Source organism: Pseudopodoces humilis, chromosome 1 (assembly GCF_049639895.1).
Source record: "Pseudopodoces humilis isolate 2021_Gansu_Grassland_sample_001 chromosome 1, ASM4963989v1, whole genome shotgun sequence".
In the NCBI taxonomy this organism is placed as follows: Eukaryota; Metazoa; Chordata; class Aves; order Passeriformes; family Paridae; genus Pseudopodoces; species Pseudopodoces humilis.
This window is the reverse complement of record NC_142200.1, coordinates 144,593,337-144,606,753: the sequence shown is the minus strand read 5'-3', so window position 1 is coordinate 144,606,753 and position 13,417 is coordinate 144,593,337. Positions and strand designations below refer to the sequence as shown.

At 50.0% G+C, this 13,417-nt stretch overlaps 1 protein-coding gene across 1 annotated transcript; it reads left to right on the top strand.

Moving 5' to 3' along the window:
• Positions 1-3,478: 3,478 nt before the first annotated feature.
• HTR5A (5-hydroxytryptamine receptor 5A) lies at positions 3,479-7,322 on the top strand. The gene is made up of 2 exons (XM_005527802.2): positions 3,479-4,276; positions 5,251-7,322. The coding sequence occupies exons 1-2, from the start codon at positions 3,539-3,541 to the stop codon at positions 5,581-5,583; spliced, it is 1,071 nt and encodes a 356-aa protein (XP_005527859.1). The 5' UTR covers positions 3,479-3,538; the 3' UTR covers positions 5,584-7,322.
• Positions 7,323-13,417: the final 6,095 nt, after the last annotated feature.

Sequence of the window (13,417 nt, the reverse complement as noted above, 5' to 3'; positions counted from 1 at the left end):
ACTTTCCACTAGATCAGAGCCCCATCCAATGCGTCCTTGAACACTTTCAGGGATGGAGCATCCACAGCTTCTCTGAGTAACCACTTCCAGTGTCTCACCACCCACACAGGAAAGAATTTCTTCCAATTTAATGCTAATCCAATCTAAACCTACCCTCCATCATCCTAATGCTCTTAGCTCTTGTTCCATCATTCCATGCCCTTTTAAAAAGTTCACCTCCAGCTCTCTTGTAGCCCCCTTAGGTACTGCAAGGTGCTATATGGTCTCCCCAGAGCTTTCTCTTCTCCAGGGTGAATAACCCCAGCTCTCCCAGCCTGCCTTCACAGCAGAGGTGCTCCAGAGCCTGGATCATCTCCATGACCTCCTCTGGACTCCTCCAACAGCTCCATGTCCTTCTTACCCTGGGGGCCTCAGAGCTGGATGCAGCACTGCAGGTGGGGTCTCACACAACTGGAGCAGAGGGACAGAATTCCCTCCCTCCAGCAGCTGGTCACTCTGCTTGTGGTGCAGCCCAGGCCACGGGCAGCTTTGACAGCTCATGACAGTGCCATTGACAGCTCATGCTGAGCTCCTCATCAACCAACACCCCCAAGTCAGCGCCTGATGTTGTGACTCTCACTCGTTGCATCCCATCCAATCGCTGTGCACCTCCCAGGAGAGTTAGCTTTTACTCTTTATACCCACCCCTAAGGTCCCTAAGGTATCTGGAGACAGCAGTAAGATTTTTCCCCTTAAACTTCTCTTTCTAGGAGTGATAAACTCAGTTCTTCCTGTCTTTACACATCATACGCATGTCTGCTCATCACCTTGATTACCTTCAACTGGACTTCCCCCAGTGAGGAACCCCAAATTAGACATAAAATTCCAACTTTTGTTGGATAGGGGGAAATAGTTATAACCCCAAACCTGATGGACACAATCTTGCTCATACAGGCCAGGATGCTCCTGCTCCAAGATGTGCCCAAGAGACTCATCAGGTCCTTATCTCAATAAGGACTGACTGTCCTCCCAGTACAGACTGCCTGTACTCTTGCAGAGGTCTATTCCATCCCAGGCGCACCTTTGCATTTCCATATAGATACATATATATATATACACACACACACATTGTATCTATATATATATTTGTCTACATTCTCTATTTCCCTTTACTTCTCAGCTGACCCATTCAGCTCCAGCATCTGCCAATATATATTTTTTAAAGTTGAGTAAGTAAGATAATGGAAGTATTAATGATTTTTCATGAGGACATAATCTAGTTTTTCTTATTTAGATTTAATACATTTTTATTTTCATTTCCCTTTAAATGTAATTTTTGTCCATTTGTTCCTGAAACAAAAAATAATAATCTATTTTCAGGAGCACATATTTTATAATTTGTGGTTGATTATGTTAATTCTGGGTCATTGGTTTTTCTGAGAAGAGCCCACGCAACAAAAAGCTCTCAGCCTTGGAGCTGCTAAGTGTTTTGATCAATACAATGACAGTCAAGGATATTTTGTACCTTACAAACCAGGAATTTTAAATCAAGAGGCTTTATGAAAGGCTGCAAACCCCATTTGTCCTTTGAGTTGTAAGTAAAAAACCTACTCTTTCCAAAATTGTCAGTATTGTGCATGAAAGATAAAATAATAATTTCTCCCCCCAAAAGATGGCAGTTTATTTCCAAAAGGATGCTATAGTCTCTAAGGCTACATTTGTACCAGTACGACAACAGGATCCCTGGTTCTGAGAATGAGTAGTGCAGCACTGAGTGAATTCATACAGGGAAGATCCTGTCCCACCGAAACAAGGTCCTGGACCTGTTTTGGATATGCTGCTTTGTATTTCCCTTGGTAGCACAGAGGAACAAGCGGCAGCAGTGGAAAACATCTTGTTCATTACCCTTTGTTATTGTTACTTGCTGTTTTCATTAAAAATTCCAAAGAGATTCAGGAAAGGCAGGAGGAAGCACCAGTTTGGCATCCTCCCTCCGTTCGTTTACCACGAGCATGGAATGCACGGGGTGTGCCCTGAACATCTCTGTTTGGGTCTTCTCCCCAACTCTCTCAAACTGCAGTTCACCAGCAAATGTCATTGTCACCTGATGATAACACAGATGCCCTTCCTTCCCCCAAGAGATGCAAACTGTGAGCCCCACGTTAATGCCTGCTGGCTTCTCACCTCACGTGTCTGACCCAAAAGCTCTTTGGACCTGTTATCCCAGGACTGTCTGGAGAAGCAGAGTGCCAGCACCAGCTCAGCCCTGCCTGGATGCCATCCAGGGCTTTGTGGGCTGCAGCTGGCTGGCATCCCTGCATGGAGCTGGGGCACAGGGAAACCTTCTCGGTGGGGTTAGATTCTGACTTCTGCTATGAAGCCCAGAATCCCACTGCTCACCACAATTAGTGTGCTAAAAACCACAGGGAATGCTCAAGCAAACCGGGGGAAATGCTCAAGCATTTCATTAATGGCTAATGTTATTGAATAGACAATTAATAAGAGCAGTCAAGTGAGTGATTATTTCTAATAAAAGGCCCGACAATTGCTAACAAGTTAGGAAATGCCAGCACAGAAGTTCTCTAAGAAATAATCCCCTACCACATTGCCCTTACGCAGAATAACCAGGGTTACTAACAGGTTTCCTGGGTGCGCAGTGTAGCCTATCTGGGAGCAAGGAAATTCCCGTGGCGCCTCACTAACACATTTTTAGAGGAGCCCAGGGACAATTTCACGGGGATGCTAACTTTCTGCGGCTGGCACGGAATACGCCCCGAGGGGGCGAAGCCACCCCGAGACAAAGCCGGGGCCGATTCCGCACGGTGCGGGCAGGGGATGGGCGGCGGGCAGGGCAAGGACAGCGGCCAGCGGGCTGGGGTAGGGGCAGGGGCGGCACGGACCGGGCAGGGACAGCCGGCTGGGGCAGGGGCCGGCAGCTCTGCCCTCCCGCTCGGCCCGGCGCCGGTTCCGACCCGCGCACGGACATGACTAAGCAGCACCTCTCCCTCCGCGGCCGCTCCCGCCGGGGACTCACCTGCCCGCCCCGGCCCCGCCAGCCCGCGGCGCGGCTCCTCCGCAGGGGCCGCCGCTCCTCCGCCCCGCTCCGGCCGCTCCCCCGCCGCCAGCGCCGCCCCGCTCCAGCCGCTCCGCGCCGCCCCCCCGCCGCCCCGCCCCAGCCGCGCACCCTCCGCGCCCGCGGACCCGCCGCCTCTCGCCGCCGGGGCGGGCCGGGGGCTGCCGTCAGCCGCGGCTGACGCAGGGCTCTTCCTGCCGGGGATGAAGCCCCCGGCGGCCGCCAGCCAGGCCCCCCCGCACCCGGGGGCGCCCGGGGCGGCCGGGGACCCCCCGCACCCGCGGTAGGGCGGCGCTTCCCCCGCTGCCGGCGCGGGCAGCGCAGCGCCTCCCGCCGCCGCCGCGCCCGCAGCAGCCCCGAGCAGCCCGGAGCAGCCCGGAGGAGCCCGGAGCAGCTCGGAGCAGCTCGGAGCAGCCCGGAGGAACCCGGAGCAGCCCGGAGCAGCCCGGAGGAGCCCAGAGGAGCCCGGCGCTCCGCAGCCCCGGCATGGAGCGCCCGCTCAACCTCAGCTGCCTCGCCGATACGACGCCGGACAGCGGCAACAGGAGCGGGTCCTCCGCCGGCCCCGAGGGCGGCCAGGCCCATCTCTCCGTCTTCAGCGTGTTGGTCCTCACGCTGTTGGCCATGCTGGTGGTGGCCACGTTCCTCTGGAACGGGCTGGTCCTGGCCACCATCCTCCGCGTGCGCAGTTTCCACCGCGTGCCCCACAACCTGGTGGCCTCCATGGCCATCTCTGACGTGATGGTGGCGGCCCTCGTCATGCCCCTCAGCCTGGTGCACGAGTTGTCCGGGCGGCGGTGGCGGCTGGGCCGGTCGCTCTGCCAGGTGTGGATCTCCTTCGATGTGCTGTGCTGCACGGCCAGCATCTGGAATGTCACGGCCATTGCCCTCGACCGCTACTGGTCCATCACCCGTCACCTGGAGTACACGCTCCGCACCCGGCGCCGCATCTCCAACATCATGATTGCTCTCACCTGGGCGCTCTCCGCCTTTATCTCTCTGGCCCCACTGCTCTTTGGCTGGGGAGAGACTTACTCAGAGGACAGTGAAGAGTGCCAAGTCAGCCAGGAGCCCTCCTACACCATCTTCTCCACGTTCGGGGCCTTCTACCTGCCCCTCTGCGTGGTGCTCTTTGTGTACTGGAAGATCTACAAGGCTGCCAAGTTTCGAATCGGATCTCGCAAGAGCAACTCCATCACCCCCATTACACCAGAAGCGCTGGAGGTAGGTCAGCTTGGTTGTGTTTTGCTCGGGTCAAGCACTGGCAGCAGGCAAGCCTTTGTAGAAGTGGGGGAAACTTAAACCAAAAGTGTGCAGGTGAGCAGTGGTCCACCAAAGCCCTGTGGATCCTGGAGTCTTCTGAGGGAAGGCTGACTGCAAAGCTTGCAAACCCAGTCTGCTGGCTCCCTCCCAGCCCCCAGCTGTGAGCGCTCAAGGTGTAGCCAAAGCAACTTTGGGACGTATTGTAAGCCTGAGTGCCACGTGGGCGAGCGGTGACTCACAGGTGTCCCCCCATGGAATGCTGAATCAGTGCTGGCCGGCATGAGTAAGGGGGCACCGTCCCTCCCCTGGGGAGGCAAGGGGACAGTGGATGGATGGGCTGCTGTGCCTGCTGGGGACGGTACCTTGGCAACCAGCTGTGGCTTTGGGGACACTGTGAATTTACCCAGATAAAAAACACATGTGCAGAATGTCCTTGGAAATCTTTCCTAATCATGACTGCATCGTGTCAGTTCATCCCAGGCACGGTGACTCTGCACTGGAAAGATTTCTTGCAGGGAGGAAGCAAACATGCTAATTTTCTTCCCTCTCTACCAAGGACTCCTCAACTCAATGGGTTTAGAGAAAGTAAGCAGACTTCTGTGCGTGGCATGTGGGTGTGTGTCTGTTCTGCTATCAGATTATAAGTGGGGAAGTAATCTTCATTGCAATCAGATTGTAAGTGGGGAAGTGCTGCTGCGTGAGTAACCCCATGTACCCGCAGAACTCTCCCTAGTTTCTTTTCCAACCTCACTTACAATAGTCTCCATCACCCAGAAAAGGTCATCCAGCCTGCATTTCCCCTCAGAAGAGTGACGTGGATGGCCTGTGTTTCCTCCGGAGCCTTGGCCCTCGCTCGTGTTGTTGGGCTCTGTACCTGCTGTGTGGGATCACCTGGCTGGGGTACATATGGTGCAACTTGTGTTTGTGTTTGGCAGGTAAAGGAAGCGGCCCAGCAGCCACAGATGGTCTTCACTGTCCGTCACGCCACTGTTACGTTCCAGACGGACGGAGACACGTGGAGAGAGCAGAAGGAAAAGAAAGCTGCCCTCATGGTGGGCATCCTTATCGGGGTCTTTGTGCTCTGCTGGATCCCCTTCTTCATCACAGAGCTCATCAATCCACTCTGCTCATGTGACATCCCACCTGTTTGGAAGAGCATTTTTCTATGGCTGGGCTATTCAAATTCCTTTTTTAATCCACTCATCTACACTGCTTTCAACAAAAACTACAATAATGCCTTCAGGAACCTATTCTTTAGGCAGCAGTGAGCAGAAAAAGCTTTCCTGCTGCCCCAGGAAGCTGATTTTGAGTGTCAATGATTCTGACCAAATTCCTGAGGAAGTTCAAAGCCACAGATACTGAGGTGATGCTGAAAATGCATCGCCATGGGTCATATGTCCCAGAATCAGTCCCAGTCCCTAGGCAGGCTCTCCATCCCAGCGTCTTAGCTGCTGTTTTTCCTGCAAGTAGCATGTAAGGGCTTCTCCTGCCAGCAGCCTGGCACCCTCATTCCAGTGCCCTGCTGTGTTCCTCCTGCCTCCCCAGTGATGCTCTGTTTGGAGGCACCAAAGGTGCAGAGGAGTCCACTGGCAAAGAAACGTTGGTTTGGCCGCTGCTGGTGTCTCCCAGCATGAATCAGCTTTGTCCCACGTGCAAAGCTGGGACCCTAAAACATCAGGAGGTTTTGTGATTACATATGAGAGTACATATTTTATGGCTTGGCTGAAAACAAGGTTTGTCTTGTCTTTCACTGGTAAAGACTGCAAAGTGTTTGTTTTTTGGGGAATAAAACCCTTGGTAAGGGTGAAGTGCAGACTACAATTACCAAGCTTTTTGTCACATACTTTGGGCAAAATTGTGTCTGTTTGCTTTTGGATTCTATGTAGCAGTTTGTTTTTAAAAAAAAAAACAACAAACAAAAACTTATTGTGAAAACTTAATGTATGGTGTACCCTGGAATGAGAGAGGATGCATGGGAAACTCACCTCTCATTCCCCTACTGCTACGTGTGAGCATCTGCCTCAAACCTTTATGTTCAGAAATACCAGCTGTAAATGCTAATCTTCATGCCTGTTGTTTCCCATTTTAAAACATAAATGTATTTTGAGCAGCTGTGGGCAGATTTCCTGTAGTTTCAGGGTATGCAAGGGGTGTATTTCAAGTTGCCTTTCAATGAGGAGCTGTGTTTTACTATTTCTGAGTGCAATCTAGAACTTGAAACCAAAGCAAAAATGCCACTTTGTTTCCACAAGCACTGGGTTGCAGGCAAAGGGCAGTTAATGACAGGTGATATTTCTTTCTGGAAGCGTAATCAAACCATGGAGCTTCTCTTCTCCAAGGAACAGACTTGAATATTTCTTTTTTTGCCCACCTGTCCTTCTCTTCCCACCCCTCTAAGGCTCCATCCCATGTGGTTGTTACTGCTCTGTTGCCTCCCTGCCTTTCCACATTGCCAACTTAATTACAGTAGTTGGCATTTCACTCCTCGAATTAGAGTTACACACTTTATACTGCGCTGCCAAAAGACTGACAGGACTGCAGATAAAGGAAAGCATTAGCTTTAACTTGGTTCTGGGGCAGCCACTGAAATCAGACCACAACTAAAACAGTGAAAAGAAATTCAAGATGGAAATCAGAACGGCCTGATTTCATGTCAGATATCTCAAGAAGAGATAAAAGGGAAAGATGTCAATAAATGATGCTAAAGCTCCCTGGGGTTGGATCCTGTAGTAGATCGTGAGACATCAGATGTTAAAATTGTCACTGGTCCTTGAAACCAGTCAAAAATCCTGGCAGAGCTGGCAATAAAAGCCCTTTTTCTTTTGCTGTCTCTGGGCAGGTGAAAATGGAAGCAGAAGTCACGGTGCTATTAAAGCACTGCAGCCCTTTCAGGACCAGTTAGCCAAACATCCATCAGCACTGACATGGACATAGCTGATCCTGCCTTTTGGCAAGAAGAGAAATAAGATAGCCCTTTAGATCTTCCTTAACACCATCTTTAAAAAGTCTGATAGAAATATTGGGTAAAACCCTGCCCTCATTGAAAGTAATGGACAATTTTTCAGCGATTTCAAATGAATCAGATTTTTATGTGGCATGTCTTGTCTCGTAAAAGCGTAGTTTTAATGTTAATTAATTCAAGGAGAAGATGGGTGGGATGGGAGTAATCTTCTAATTCCCATGAAAGAGTCTCTGACCTGCCCCTTAACTGCGGGCCAATCTTTACAACTAGTAAAGAGCATTTTCTTTCTTTGTTACATATTTTAAAATATTATTAGTGACATCTCTGATGTATCAAGAATTGTAATAAACTCTTGAGCAGCGTTTTTTTACTGAGTTTATAAAGGCTGTGCTGCTTTCTCTGGGCAGTTCATCACTGATGCTGAGTTGTTCCGTTTGGAAGTTGCTGCTTTTGTTGTGCCAAAGGTTGTTTAGCCAAAAACAACTTGGAAAAAACATTTCCCTTTTCAAGCCAGAACTTCAGCTAAGGTTGGTGGTGCCAGAAAGTAGGAGATTACTTCTTAGGCCCTCAGAGTGACACTTTAAACACTTCAAAGCGTGGATCACCTGGGAAGTTGAACCTTAATTCCCCATTTTCTCACCCAACACCATGTCTGCACAGACCCATGTCAGTCCCAGCTGTATCTATGCCATTTTTACTTGCTCTTTGATGAATACTGCAGATTCTCTTGTCTCTGTTGTGTGAGGTCCTTGTGCAGGCTGTGGAATCAGCTGCAAACTCAAATTAATGTCCCCTGTAAGCAGACAAACTGAAATCAGTGGGAAATTCCCTACTTTTGTTGCAGTTTGGCACTGGGGTGAAGCTCCCTTTCATTCACCCTCTGTTTATTCATGCTGTGCCTTAAACAGTCACAGGGAGACAGGGGATAATTTTAAACTGACACTAGATAATTCTAATTTGCCTGTAGTCATGAGTATTCCACCATCCTGGTGTAAATTACACTCTCATTTATTTGACAGGGCACATCTGATACAATCATTTTATGCAAAAAAAACAGTTTTCAGTTGGTTGTAAGATTTGTTCTTTTAAATCTTGACCAAATTAGCAGCTTTTGTATTGGCTAATTCCTGCAGCTTGAGACCCAACACCATGGGCTTTTCTTCTCAAGATCATTCCAGCAATGCAATATGACCAGGCAGGGAAAAAATATCATTATTCTGGAGGTTGCACTGCAGAATCATACTGAAACATGCCACAATGATCTCAGCACAGGGAAGTGTCACAAAGAGACCTGGACATCTGATCCAGGCTCTGAGGCTTTTTACAAACCTCTCATTATTCAAACACAGATGCTGAGTGGGCTCCCAGAGATGCAAATCATGTTTGAAGACATAGGCAACCACAGCTTCAAAGGAGGCATCTTGTACCTTCTTGTTCCCATTTATACACAGAATCAGTGGTGTGAAGAGATCTGCCTCAGTGAGGCTTTGTGAGGATTAATTACTAAATGTTTATCATGTACCAGGAAGGTGAAACGCTCTGGTTTGAATGCCGAGCAGCATTATAAATTGAGCTTCCATTTAATTCCTAGCAAGAACGTTATTACCCATTATTATTGAGTTTTGTACGCAATTTAATGGCTATATAATACTTCCAGAATAGATTTAACTAACCTGCTCCCACTTACAATTAATTTAGTTCCCTCTCAATGCCCTGACAATCCAATGAACATCTGTACGGGAGCTCGGGAGCGAGAGCAGTGTGTGCTGAATTCCGGCTGCTGCTGAGCGTCTCCTCGCGATGCTGAGCGTGTGCTGTCAAGGTTCAAGGAGCAGCAGCTCTCCAGGCAGTCTGCTCTGTGTTTCTTTTACTTTTTAGGGAAGAAAGAAAAGGTCATTGGAGGAAGCCTGTGGATTACATGACAGGTTGGCTAACTGCCTTCCTCCTTCCCCCTCCAACCTGCTGGGCTCCCTTATCACAGGCAGGCCAGGCAGGTGACTCCAGGACATGCACTGGCCCTACACAGCCAGAGGTGAGCCACACAGGACTTTATCCCCTGGTAATTTTCTGGGCTTTTCATAAAAAGTACTGCTAGGAGATGTATCCTTTGGACTGCCAGCAGCAGCTGAAAGTGGGAGTTTCCTGGAAGTAAAGTTGCAGGTAATTAAAGAAATTTCACCTGACAAGGGTAATTAATGACTATTCCTTCCAGCAATTGCAGTGGTGAGGTGTGACTGACAAAGTGTCAAAGTGATTTTTGCAAGGCAGTGGTTTGAGTGGTTTGGCTGCTTTGTTCATCATGTTTTGCTCTTGGACCCCTTATTTTACCATCACTGGTAGAGCATCCCCCCAGGACTCCAGCAAAACCATGGTGAATGTGATACAGGCACCATGAATGCTCCATGTAAGAACAGCGGGGTGAAACGTTCATGACAAAATTAGCATCCCCACTGCCATGCACCCTGGCATGAAAATCATGACATTGCCAGCATTTCATTGAATTTAAGACATGGCCAAAGAGCTCTTTAAGTCCTCATTATTTTTAGTTATACTGAGGTGCTGAGGAAGGTGCAGAAGACTGGAAGAGAGCTGGAGCTGTGCCAGAATTTTAAAAAGGCAAATTTGGAGAGCCAAGTATGTCTAAGACAAATCCTGTTACTGATTTACAGCTTGAAATTGATCCTTGGCAAAAAAAAAGTGGAAGAGCTGATAAAGTACTCGGTGAATAAAAAATTACAGGAAATAAATATAATTAAAATAAATCACATTGATGTCTTTGATTGCAGCACATTGTTCATTGCTGATGGTGATATAAAGTATTCACTCAATAATGAATCAGACTTGACAACATTCAATGCCTCCATTAAAAATTGAAGAAGAAACCAATATGAGGTTCAAACTGTCCAATAATTGCTAATGACTTATGGACTTGGAAAGGTATAAATACAGAAAATAAGGTCACTTCTGCAGAGAAGCGAGGATGAAAACTGTCTGGGAGCATTTCAGCCTGGGGTGAGGGAAAGGCACGTGTCCAGGAGCAGTGGGATGGGGCCCTGGTTGCAGGAGGAGAGACAAGAGGAGGTTGCTGTGATGAGGTGCATCAGGAGCTGAACATATGGGGCTTTTCAGCATTTCAGGAACAAGCAGGCTTATTTCTAGCCTGTGCATGGGCTGTGTCCAGCTGTGGGTTTTATTCTGCTCACTGGAGGAGAGGCTGCGATTTCAGTTCATCTTCTTATTGCTCCTCCCTCCTCCTCGCCACTGCCAGCCAGTCAGCCTCAGCATTGCCATTCTGTGCCATTTCCCATGCTAGCCAAGTCAAATACTGTCGCTAATCATCCTCAAAAGCAAGGCAGATGGGCCCTTTCCCTGGATCCCCCAGTGCATTGTTGTTTTCTGTCCATTTCAGCAGTGGGAATGGCAGCTTCTGCGATGCTGAAGCCCCACTGCTGCTGGGGGATGGGGCCAAACAGGGCTGGGTGCAGCTCCAGGGGTTGTCCTTGGAGCAGGCACTGCCCCACCAATGCTCTCTGATAGGAACTAGGATGGGGAAAGATAAAACTGGAGCTATTCCCTCTCCTTGGCTTTCTGCTGGAGCCATTCCCAACAAAACAGTTCCTAATCCTGCTTCTAGTCCCCACCCTGCTTCTGGTGAGACCAAACGTGGCAAGGCAGCCACTACCATGGGCCTGGTCATCTCTGCAGGAAGGAGAAAGAGAGGGGTAAAAAACTTTCCACTGGAACTCTAATTGCAGGAAAATATTCCCCAGCCCTGACTGCCCTCCTGGGGAGGATACAAAGTCCACGTGGCTGAGATATCCACCCTGCCCAGTTCAGTACCCCTGGTAGCTGCAGAGGGTGGACACCTCTGTATCGTTCCAAACTGCCTGCTGGCTGCTCACCAGGTCCTGAGTCTGTGCAAGTCTTGGACTGAAACACTGCATTTTTCATCAGTTCAGGGCTGCAGCCTGAGGCCAGTGCTTCTTCCTTGTGCCTTTTCATCCCCAGATTGTGCTTAAGCACAGGTCCCACCATCAGTTGATGGAACAGAGGAGGGCAGCCTTTCAAAATTAGCATCTCTGTTGGTGAAGAAAATCTCCATGTCTCTGGGCCCAAGATGCCAAACCAATAGCCACAAAACCCCAAAATCTGCTTCTTCTTGCCTGATTCAATGTTTGAATCACCTGGTTCTTCACGTGGTGACAGGTGGGCAGACACCTGCTTGGGCAGTCCCAAAACTTAAACCATGCCTGGTCAAGCTCACCTTGCAAAGGTCCATCACGTGTCCCACCTTTTTACTGCTCCCCTGTGGTGCTGTTCTGGAGCTCTGGCTATCAGGAAACCATTCACACGTTGGCCAGGGTGCTGCCTCTGCAACATCTCCCTGGCACGGCACAGCTGGATCAAACAGGGCTGTTTCCAACCCAAAAGAGCCTGTGCCACATAGACCGTGGTGAAAATTAATGTGATCACCTTCTAGATCTGCCTGACATGCTGCCCCACAAGCTACCTGTGCTGCTGTCAGACAGACTTCAGAGAGGACAAGCAGAGCCCGTGGTCACGTGTTTTCACAGTTTGAGTGGAAACCTGCCTTTGAGGAGGGGGGAGGGATAATTTTGATGCTTTGCCAAATGGCTCTTTTGGTGGGCACCGGAGCATATGGAGCCTCTTGCACAATTGCTCGGGAGCTGCAGTTCTGTGATGTTTTTTCTCTCCTCAGCTGCTCACCTGATGCCAAAGTTTCCAGGTGCAGTAAGGCAGGATGCTCCTGCAGCGCGTCTTGGACTTTCCACCTGCCCATCACGGCACTGGGGTGAATATTAAACAGACAGCAGATGCCAAGTGCAAGCACACTTGCTGGCCCGAGGGGTTTCTCAATATTTGGAATTTGAATGGAAAAAGAAACAGAGAATCCGTGGTATTAAGCAATTAAGCTTTTTTGAGACTTTTAAGAAGGAGACAAGTAGATGCTGAGGAGAGGTGATGCAGCACGCAGCCACACTCCTCTGCTTCCTGCAGCTTTGCAGCACAAACCTCAGCCTTACAGGGGGTTTCAGAGCACGTTACTCTGACTAAAGCCCTCGGGTTACTTTACAAGCTGTTAATAGTTGCCAACCAAAATGAGTGTCAGGGCTTTTTCTTATTAAAATGAGCATTTAGGGCACCTGGAGAACACTGTAAGCAGCATAAACCCTGTCAGTTCTTTCTGAAACCATCAAATTGTCCAGTGCTTGCATGCAGAACATAGCAAATAACTTTTAAATGTAATTTATTTGACAGCAAATCTGCTTCTGCTCATCAGATCAGCTTTTCCACCACTTTTACTCACACATTTCCAAGACACCACGTACCCACCCACTGTGCGTGTGCTACAGCACCTTCGCCTGGTGATTCCACAGGTGACTGTCCCGCAGGGATTGTGTCCTGGACTCCCCAGCATGAGGTGCAATGCAGCACCTCCTGCCCTCCCTGGTCACCTGGCCTTCACGGTACACTGGATGTGGCATGTTTGGAGGGTCTGGGCTGTCTTTCAGACCCCTGTTCCTCATCCCTCTGTCTGGCAGCCCCAGGTGAGCAGCAGCTCCCGCTCCATGCCGCTTCTCCTGGCTCCCTTCTTGCTCTTGGAGATGCCCCGAGGAGTTCTGCCATGGCTCGGTGGAGGCTATTTCCCCCTGTAGAGCCGTGGTGGCGCTCCCAGAGCCAGGGCTGCTCCTCGAGGGCCAATGGAGAAGACATCACCTGATTTGGTGTCACCTGGGCGAGCCATGAAGCCCCAGATCAAATGGGCTGATATCCCTCTGAAACTGCAGTGGGCTCGGACACTTCAAAACCATAAAGCAGCCGTGATCCTCACTGAGGGGACGCTGAGGGAAAAAGGGAATTGTCTCAGCCGCGGTGTCCCCATCGCTGTTAATGGGAGCGGAGTTAATTAATGATCTCTTCCAGGAGCCGCGCTCCCGGGGAAGGGCTCGCACTCACCCCGGGCTCGGGGACACCGCGGAGATGGAGAGCGCTGTGCTTCCTCCCCAGCTCGTACCTGGCCCTGTGCTCCTGCACAAGCCCAGAGGCTGCCGGGGGGACGGGAGGTGTCTCTGGAGGCAGCAGAGGGCTGAGGAGAGCCGCTGGCTCTGTCCCGCAGG

Coding starts and splice junctions, on each gene's coding strand:
- HTR5A (XM_005527802.2), top strand. CDS start 3,539: ATGGAGCGCCCGCTCAACCTCAGCTGCCTCGCCGATACGACGCCGGAC. Junction 4,277..5,250: donor TTACACCAGAAGCGCTGGAG/GTAGGTCAGCTT, acceptor TGTGTTTGGCAG/GTAAAGGAAGCGGCCCAGCA.